This window comes from Electrophorus electricus, chromosome 24 (assembly GCF_041902795.1).
Source record: "Electrophorus electricus isolate QZ-2024a chromosome 24, ASM4190279v1, whole genome shotgun sequence".
Lineage (NCBI taxonomy): Eukaryota > Metazoa > Chordata > Actinopteri > Gymnotiformes > Gymnotidae > Electrophorus > Electrophorus electricus.
Window position 1 is genome coordinate 13490212 of NC_137520.1, and position 10000 is coordinate 13500211.

Genomic DNA, 10000 nt, shown 5'->3' on the forward strand with positions numbered 1-10000 from the left:
CTCTGTGTTTCTGTGTACATCGTTAGATAACACAGCATTCTCCAGCATTTCTGCTTGTATTTGCATTCAGACCCTGGGCCTGGGAGTCCCTGGATCATGCTGGAAGTCACCTTAAACGCACTATGCCGAGACAATAGACAGTTTGATGCTGCGTGTGAGCAGCCAGGAGGCCAAGCCCCTACATTTCTACATATCATGGACACGCTCGCATACACTTAGTGATACCTGGATAAAACCAGGGAAATAGGGAGTGTAGCCATCACACAGTGGCACCGTATCGTAACATGCCAGCTGACCACACAGGGTGGTAACGAATCATAAAAGGCATGCCCTGATCTCAGCACAGTCAAGTTTGACAACAGTGTCCACTCATACAGCCTCTTACCGCACAGATGCCAAGAATAGGCAATCTGTAACACAGAGCGCTGGCCAACACAGGGCACATGGACTCAGTGCCCACTGCCTGGCACAGAGAGGGATCCAGAGGGGCCCCCAGGACAGAACGGCAGGGGTGCGGAACAGGGACGTCTCGACTAAATCCAGAATCTGTTGTCAGATGGACAATGCCGAAGTGCATGCAACAGCGCGGATGTGGAGTCCAAGCATTATCTTATATAATAATCTGTTGTGCTCAAATTTTGCATTAAGGTTATTACTTATAAAAAATATGACTTGCAATAGTTATTATTAGGCTCTAATGCATACCGGATGCATGCAAAATTAATTCACTTCACCATTAAAATGAAATTGATAAATTAGATAATACCACAGGGAGAGAGAGAGAGAGAGAGAGAGAGTGAAAAGGAGAGGAAGAAAAAAGAGTGAGAGGAAGAAGAAGAGAAAAGAGAGCTAGATTGCATGCATGCATGTTTGTAAAATAAAGCTAGAAAGAAAAAGATAGCTAGAGAGAGAGAAACAGAAAGACAGATGGAGAGAGAGAGACATGGAGAGGGAAAACAGATTGAGACAGAGAGGAAAATAAAAACCGAAAGAGAGAGACAAGAGACAGGCAGAGAGAGCGAGAGAGAGACGGGCAGAGAGAGAGAGAGAGAGAGAGAGAGACAGGCAGAGAGAGCGAGAGAGAGAGAGGCAGAGAGGTGCGTACCTTGCCGCTGAGAAGCGCTGCACTAGAGTCAGACGCGGACATGCCTCCGGCTCAGCCCATGCTGAGCCTCCACGGCTGGGCGGCGGAGCCGGCGGTGGGCTGCGAGCTGCTCTCCATGGCCAGCAGCGACGGCAGGCTAGCCGGGCACGCAGGGGGCAGGGGAGGAGGATGAGTGGGCTCGGGGCTCTGACGCTGGCTATCGCCTGCCCGCCGCTCACGCCCTGACTGCAGCAGAGGAGCAGAGCGGAGCAGAAAGAGTGCAGCGCAGAGAGAACACACCCCCTCCTCCAGCTTCTGCCTACCGCCGCCTCGCCTCTGCCTCTCCTCTCTCACACACACACACACACACACACACACACACAAGCACTGGCTCCACCTCATCCTGCTCCTCGAGTTGGAGCTGAAACGTCCGCTTGTGGGCTTAAGTGGGATTCTTACAACAGGAGATTCAGAGAGGGGTAATAAACACTTCAGACAGTACACGAGACAGCCATGAACTGTACGAATGACTGAAGCAGTCTAAACCTGAGTTCGGTCAGCCAAAGCAAGCCCTACGCAAATTCAGAGCAATTTAGGAACTGGTAAAAGAGTTCAGAGGAGGTTGTATAGCACCATGTTGATCAGGAGTGCACAGCTAGATGGTGCTGGACCTAAGCTTGAGCTCTGAGGGATGCCAGGATTTAGCTGACAATCACACTGGAGTCAAGCGTCACGCCACACCACAAACGTCTGCTGGAAGTTACAGCAGGCATCGCGTTGCCTCCCACATTAACAGGGCCGCGGCCGTGGGCCTGAGCCAGCTGAGGGCGACCTCCACCCAGCCGCACCGGTCGCCGTCCAACGGCAGCCTGGAGCCGGCCATGCCCCAGAACCGCCAGGCCGGTCGGCATCCCCCAGCAGGGTGCAGCACGGAGCCCAGCCGCGCCACATTACCTGCTCCAGGACCCAGTTCCACGCGTGCGGCCATGCAGACACCGTATGCCCCCGGGCCGGAAGGGCCCTAGTTTGAAGTGTATTATCTCGGCCTCGTGAACTTTCCCGCCCAGAACGCCTCGGGGCCACACTGTCTGCACTAGGGCTGCATGTGGGGCAGACGCTTGTGTACTAACCCCCGAACCCCACGCATGTGCTCATGGAGAGGGGCTGAGCGTGGAGGTGTGTTCCAGGTGTTCCGGCATCAGCTGCTGCTGGCTGTCCAGCATTCCTAAAACAGGTCTCCTCGGATCCTCGACCATCCAGTAAAGGGGCTCAGGATCCCACGTCACAGGCTGGCTCTGGAAAAGGTGGAGACGGATGTCTCCGGATCTTTGTGTGAGGCACAGAAAGCCAATCTGGCAGAACGTCACAAACTTTAATAACCTTCTGTCTCTATTTCTGTGTAGGCTCGGCTAACACACACACACACACACACACACACACACAGTCCCTGGACAGGGCAGCGAGAGGAGAGCACAGGCAGACCGATAGCCCCTCATGTCCTGGGGAGATGACTTGTTTCCGACTCGTTTCTAGTTCCCTCGCTGCTCGTCTTCCAGAAGCAGCAATCGCTGCCTCCTCATTCTAAAAAAAGCCCTCTGGTGTTACCCTCCACCGCAGTTACACAACGCTTACACGCCGCTTACACGCCGCACACTTCAAACAGCATTGTCCTTGCACCGCGCACACAGCGTTCCACCACTGCTGTTTGCATGCGTTGGTGAAAATGGGGCAGGGTGGGGGAGCTTCTCACTTTGCAGCTGTGAGTCTAATGCAGGGAGGCTAATGGAAGGGAATTATCCAGAAGAGCCCACACAGCAGCACCGAGGCACAAGCGTTACGGCCTGACGCTGTCCGCCGTGCCGTGTCCGGATCAGAGCACTCATCCTCCCTGTTACTGTGCAACTTAAAGCCCTCTTTGACAATAAAGGTTATACTGACCATCGATATATGATAGTAATTCCCAACGAACGGGTGGATATGACCTAGTCTCCATTAAATGTATTTCAGATCACATATTTAACTTTTACAGCAGTCGAATATATTTAATATCATCATAAATTGTCTTTTGCATTTTATTCATTCACATTTATCATCTAATAATGTTTTTTGTGTATCTCTGTTGATGACAGCACCTGGATTGCTTTGCTAGTAGTGACACCTCTTACCTTTCAGACCAAAGGAGAAGAACAGCGCCTAACAAACTTGAAATTCTCTGCTGGTAAATTTACACAAACAGAAAAATGATCTTGGATGTACGCTTTCTATTCCTCCAGGCAATCAACCTTATTTCAACATAGATTGTAGCCTGCAATTTGGTTAATATGCTCATATTTGGTTGAAATTGGCTTTTCAAACCAAAATCAACGGGTTCACAGTTATAACCTGGCAGATGACTTCTGCTTATGACATTTCACGAATGTGGCTGTGTTTCATCAGAAATTCCACAATACCCATGTTGATTTCACCCAACAACTTGCTGACATGCGATGCTGGGTAAGCACAGATGCGATCAGTGCTGACCTGGGGGAACGGCGTGCCTGACACTGCAGGTAAGAAGTGTGAGGAAAAAGATTCAGTGGCTGCTGGGTCTGTCTAAGGGGAGGAGATAGACCACCATGGGCCTCACCCAGACCATCTGCACACATGTAGCCACTCCACATGCAAGCAGAGTGGCATAAGTGTGTATGTGTAACGGTTGCTACTAGGTATGGGTTGGGGTTGTCAGTTAGAGTTTTCACTTGGCATGTACTGTGTTTTCTCATTTATCTGTACGTAATGTCAACAACTGAAACCGTCTGGTGAAATCCTTCCCAAGGCCGCACAGACACACTGATGTGACTCTGATTCTGAGAAAAGAAAAAGAAAAAAAGCCTCTTCCATTTAAAAACGTTCAAAACGTTTTTGAAAACACACACACACACACACACACTCATCACAGCACACACACGCACACACACACACACTCATCACAGCACACACACACACACTCATCACAGCACACACACACACACACACACACACACACACACACTCATCACAGCACACACACACACACACACTCATCACAGCACACACACACACACCAACTAATCACAGCACACACACACACACTCATCACAGCACACATGCATGCACACACACACTCACACACTCATCACAGCACACACACACACACACACTCATCACAGCACACATGCATGCACACACACATACACATTCATCACAGCACACACACACACACACACACACACACACACACACTCATCACAGCACACATGCATGCACGCACACACACTCATCACAGCAAACACACACACTTATCACAGCACACACACACACACACTCATCACAGCACACACACACACACTCATCACAGCACACACACACACACACACACACTCATCACAACACACACACACACACACACACTCATCACGGCACACACACACACACACACACACTCATCACAGCACACATGCATGCACACACACACTCACAAACTCATCACAACACACACACACACACTCATCACAGCACACATGCATGCAAACACACATACACATTCATCACAGCACACACACACACACACTCATCACAGCACACATGCATGCACACACACACACTCATCACAGCACACACACACACACACACACTCACTCATCACAGCACACACACACACACACACACTCATTACAGCGCACACACACACACACACTCATCACAGCACACATGCATGCACACACACACACACTCATCACAGCACACATGCATGCACACACACAAACACACATGCAGACAATGAATGCACGCACACACACACACACACACTCACACACACACACACACAACACTCCTCTGCTTGCGGGACAGGGCTTTTAGTGCTCTGTCTCATTCAGTATTTAACTGACCCCACACAGGAAGCCCAGTGGTTCCAAATGCACTCCCTCCCCATGGCAGTCAGCAAGGCAAATGACACTGCACTTCAGACACACTATTCACACTAATCACCGTCCACCACACACACACACTCATCACACTCCACCTCAAACATGCTCATCATATTCCACAGCAAACACACTCATCACCGTCCACCACAAATGTGCTAATTACAGTCCACAGCAAACACACTCATCAGTCCACCATAAACATGCCAATCACAGTCAACCAAAAACACTCATCACAGTGCACCACAAATATAATAATCACAGTTTACCACAACAATGCTCTTCACATGTGACTCACGTCAATTAAATAGAGCAAATTTAAATTCAGAATCAAGTAATATTCTGCTGTACAAATCCACTTTGCAATCACACATGAGAATTATGAAAATGATTTTCTCCCTAATGATATTCAGCAGGTGCCGTTTTTGATCGTGTACAACTGAAATTATTTCAAAGTGTAATAGCCTGGAGTACACCATTCTCATGCTTACATTTTAAACACCAGATAAATAAATACAGATGCCTTCATCTCAATTCTGTTCAAAGACAGAGGGTTTTGTTTTTTTGCCGAGCGGTTCAGTACTCACTGAGTGGGATGTCTGCGGAGTGTGTGTCTCTCACTCAGATCCTCGGCTGGCCAGTCATGGTGCTCTCCCTCTCCTGGGTAGGAGTGAGTAATACTGTAGCATACTTGCAGGCTATGTCTCCCTCTCTCTCTCCCTCTCTCTCTCCCTCTCTCTCTCCCGCTCTCCCTCTCTCTCTCTCCCTCTCTCTCTCCCTCTCTCTCTCTTTCTCTCTCCCCCTCTCCCCCTCTCTCTCTGTCTCTCTCTTTCTCCCTCTCTCTCTCCCTCTCTCTCTCTCTCCCTCTCTCTCTCTTTCTCTTTCTCTCTCCCCCTCTCTCTCTGTCTCTCTTTCTCTCTCTCTCCCTCTCTCTCTCCCTCTCTCTCTCTTTCTCTTTCTCTCTCCCCCTCTCTCCCTCTCTCTCTGTCTCTCTCTTTCTCTCTCTCTCCCTCTCTCTCTTTCTCTCTCTCTCCCTCTCTTTCTCCCTCTCTCTCTCCCTCTCTCTCTCTCTCTTTCTCCCTCTCTCTCTCTCTTTCTCCCTCTCTCCCTCTCTCTCTCTCCCTCTCTCTCTCTCTCTCTCCCTCTCCCTCTCTCTCTCTCCCTCTCTTTCTCCCTCTCTCTCTCTCTTTCTCCCTCTCTCTCTCTCTCTCCCTCTCTCTCTCTCTCTCTCTCTCTCTCTCCCTCTCTCTCTCTCCCTCTCTCCTCCCTTTAACCCTGTGGTATTCCATTAGCCGTGTCCATTTCTCGCTGTCTCTCAAACACACACTCAGACTTACTCTTTTCCACACTCTCTCTATTTCATAGAAACTGCTGTTTCTATCAATAAAATGAGATGGTGAGATTTTATTTGTGTACTTAATACTTTGAAATGAGGTATTTAACACATCTTATCACTAACAGAACTCCCTCAGTCATAGTGTGAGTGTGGATGTATCTGGAACTAAAATATCATCCGATTACACCAAGACCAAAAAATTCAGTTTAGATCAAACATTTATGCAGATCTAAAACTGTTTGACAAAACCCATAATCCCATGTATCAACTCCACCCTCACAGACCTCCAATAGCTGCAATGCTTCTGTACCTTTAAGTGCCAACATGCCAGGAAATGTTGTGTCAGTTGCACTGGCAGGGCTGTGGTTTGGGATCTGTTGGGTTGCCAGGTGTTTCATTTTGCTGTGTCAATGTCAGATATGGGGATGGATCTCCTGCGTAGCCTGGAGCCTTGTTCTTGCCCGTCAGATCTGCCTCTCCACTTCTGCAGTACTGACGCTGGAGTTACGGAGGGGAACATCCTGGACTCTCCCCACACCTCCCACACCTTTCACTGTGCTTACTGTAGGCTCACGTGCACAACCCCACACACCTACAGAACTCTGGCGAGCTCAGCATTCTGCCGTTATCCTAAGTGTTAATTCTAGAACAAGAAAGGTCAATACAAACTGTCTACTGCAAGGCATGCAGCGAGATTTAAGCCAGCTAGTCAGCAATATTACTTTCCGTCACAAAGTCACAAAAGTAGTGTGAAGAACATAATAATACTGCAAAGTGGTTTCTGTAAAGCCTCTCTCTGCAATTAAATGTTTATATTATAGCATATGGCGGTGCTGAATAGGGAAGCAGTCAGTAAAAACACTTAACATATGGCCCCTAAGAGAGTTAGCACTGTCCACATCTGATATGCAGTGGATGTAAGATCCAAAACAGATAACGGTACACTGCTCAGAACAGTCCGGCAAGTGGAGGGAAAAAGAGGAGCATCGATTCACATTCCATATGAATGCGCAGATCATGTGAATAAAACATGAACAGAGGGCCTGGAAGCTAAAAACTCCACAATGTAAGCAGAGCAGAAAGGCCTAGAAGGAGGGAGGAGAAGCAGCTACTCTCTCCTCTGAAGCGTTCACTACCAGGCTCTGGCAGTCTGTCTCAGGGCTGTGCTCTCTGGGCTAAAACCTCTTGGATGTTAAAAGGCAAAGAAGGGGAATGTGTGTGTGTGTGTGTGTGTGTGTGTGTGTGTGTGTTTGGCTTGGAGGGGGGTTCACACTTTCGCTAATGAGTCTCAGGTTTGTTGCTGCTATAGAAAGGGGCCTGTGATAACACAAGACTTTGTGCAAAAAGACCTCACCAGAATGACGCTGTGTTCCACGGTACGCCTGTAGGTCACAACAAATGGCTTTGTGCTTGAGTATAGTACTACTGATGCATGTGATCCTAATTTTTTTTTTAGAAACAACCAAACCAAAAACAAGGTTAATGCATGTGGCATTGTGTTATCTAACATCTAAAATCAACTGTCTGGTATGGAATTGAGGTCATAGGGTAGTGTGACTGAGAGGCTGAGTGATATGTTTTGTTCCTCTGCCCCCAAGGGAGCAAACACTGAAGATGAAAAGGTACATCTCTCTCTCGCTCTCTCTCTCTCTCTCTCTCTCTCTCTCACACACACACACACACACACACACACACACACACACACACACACACACAGACTGCACACAGCGACAACAGAACAGCTCTAGTAGTTGTGTTGAGGACACAGATGGGCTTCTTTAGATAACATGACACAGGAGGATTAGCGTGAACTACAAAGCTCTTTTAAAAGTTTTTGTCGGCGATTCACTGAAGTGCAGTGAGTACTCTGACAACACGCCACCCCACCCGTCATCACCCCGCTAGCTCGCGCAGCTGGGGCCAGCGCGCGCCGCCTCTCGTGAGACAGGTGGGCCGGAATGCGACTACGTGCCCTCCGCAGAGAGGGAGGGCGCGAGCACAGGGTAGAGCGAGACTTCTTCTTTACGTGGGGACAGTTCGCGCTACTTTGGCTGCCCTAAAGCTGCATGCAGTTGTAGGCAAAGACAAAAGCCTAGTTTTGATAAAGCTATTGCGTTGTTACTCGTCGGATACAGAATTCTCTCGTCTTGCCGTAAATGCAAATGTACACATGTCACTGCCTAGTACAGATGAAACCTTGCTTTTCCACGATGTTGCACCGATTCCCGATGAAGGGACACACTGGTCTCCTCCGCACGCTGTACGTATCCTATCCCAAGATGTTCATTTTTCTGTCCAGGATTCAAACAACCACACATATGCCCGAATGAAGGAAAATACAAACTAATAGTCTATTTTAGCATACAGACACTTAAACTGTAAAGGGACACCCGCAATTTATTAAACCTTGGTCACCACAGCCCAGCCTCGATACGAAACTACGAGCTAAATATCTTCTTGTCGTTCGCCGGGAACGAAACTGCAGAGAGAACCCTCCGTACACCTTCGTACACCTCCGTACAACTTCGTACTCCTCCGTACAACTTCGTACTACGTTAATACAAGACCAGGAATCAAATCGGACGTCCGATTCAACCGCTTCAGTTTCAGTATGTGTAAATCCGTTCTTCCGGTACAACTGAAATTGTATTTTACCTTCACTAGAGCGGAGTGACCAAATGGCTTCAGCGCTGCTACAGTTTCAAACAGATCTCGCAGATATCCACAGAGCTCAGTTCATAGTTCTATGTTCATAGAGTTGGTTTTAGTCTTCATCTTGCGATTATTCCTATAAATAATAAAGATACATTATTATAAGTTTATAAGTATTATAGGCTCTTTTCTGTTGTAGTAAACGTGGTAAACCCGTTTATCTGACCTGCCAGACAGACTGCGCCAGTTATTTTGAACCGAATGTGTTCGAGAACTGGTGACTCTTGGAATCGACTCACTTCGAGTTAGAGTGGCGAAGTTACTACGCTTAGCTGAGAGAGGGCGTTCAAGAGCCGACAACGGAACAAACAAATGCGTTGGTTCCCCGTTTAAGTCTATATAGGTCTAAACTAGAGAGCTGCAGCCATCTGATATCACCATTACATATCCTTGCCCATCTATGCCCCCATCTTGAACACCACCCGCACCCCACCCATCCTTGATATCCCCAACACCATGCATTATGATATCCCCAACACCACTGTAACACCACGCATTACGATATCCCCAACACCAGCCCAACACCATGCATGACGATATCTCCAACACCACGCATTACCATATCCCCAACACCACACATTACCATATCCCCAACACCATGCATTATGATATCCCCAACACCACTGTAACACCATGTATGACGATATCCCCAACACTACCCCAACCCCATGCATTACAATATCCCCAACACCACACATTACGATATCCCCAACACCACGCATTACGATATCCCCAACACCACCCCAACACCATGCATTACGATATCCCCAACACCATGCATGACGATATCCCCAACACCACCCAACACTATGCATTACGATATCCCCAACACCACCCCAACACCATGCATTACGATATCCCCAACACCACCCCCACCCCTGGCAACTCCAGCACCGTACATCAAAATAATCACTTTTCATTTTG

The 10000-nt window shown here is 48.3% G+C and overlaps 1 protein-coding gene across 9 annotated transcripts in view; it reads right to left on the minus strand.

Annotated features, from left to right (window-relative positions):
• cacnb3b (calcium channel, voltage-dependent, beta 3b) overlaps positions 1–9311 on the minus strand; it is a 22186-nt gene extending 12875 nt beyond the window's left edge. For 2 of the 9 annotated variants that reach the window (XM_081707034.1, XM_081707026.1), the window contains exons 1-3: positions 6675–9236; positions 5616–5688; positions 1106–3930 (exon numbers count right to left, since the gene is read on the minus strand). In XM_081707034.1, the coding sequence (XP_081563160.1) occupies positions 1106–1147 (42 nt within the window). In that variant the 5' untranslated portion in view covers positions 1148–3930; positions 5616–5688; positions 6675–9236. The other 7 variants (XM_081707028.1, XM_081707030.1, XM_081707032.1 and 4 more) reach the window with 7 other exon arrangements.
• Positions 9312–10000: the final 689 nt, after the last annotated feature.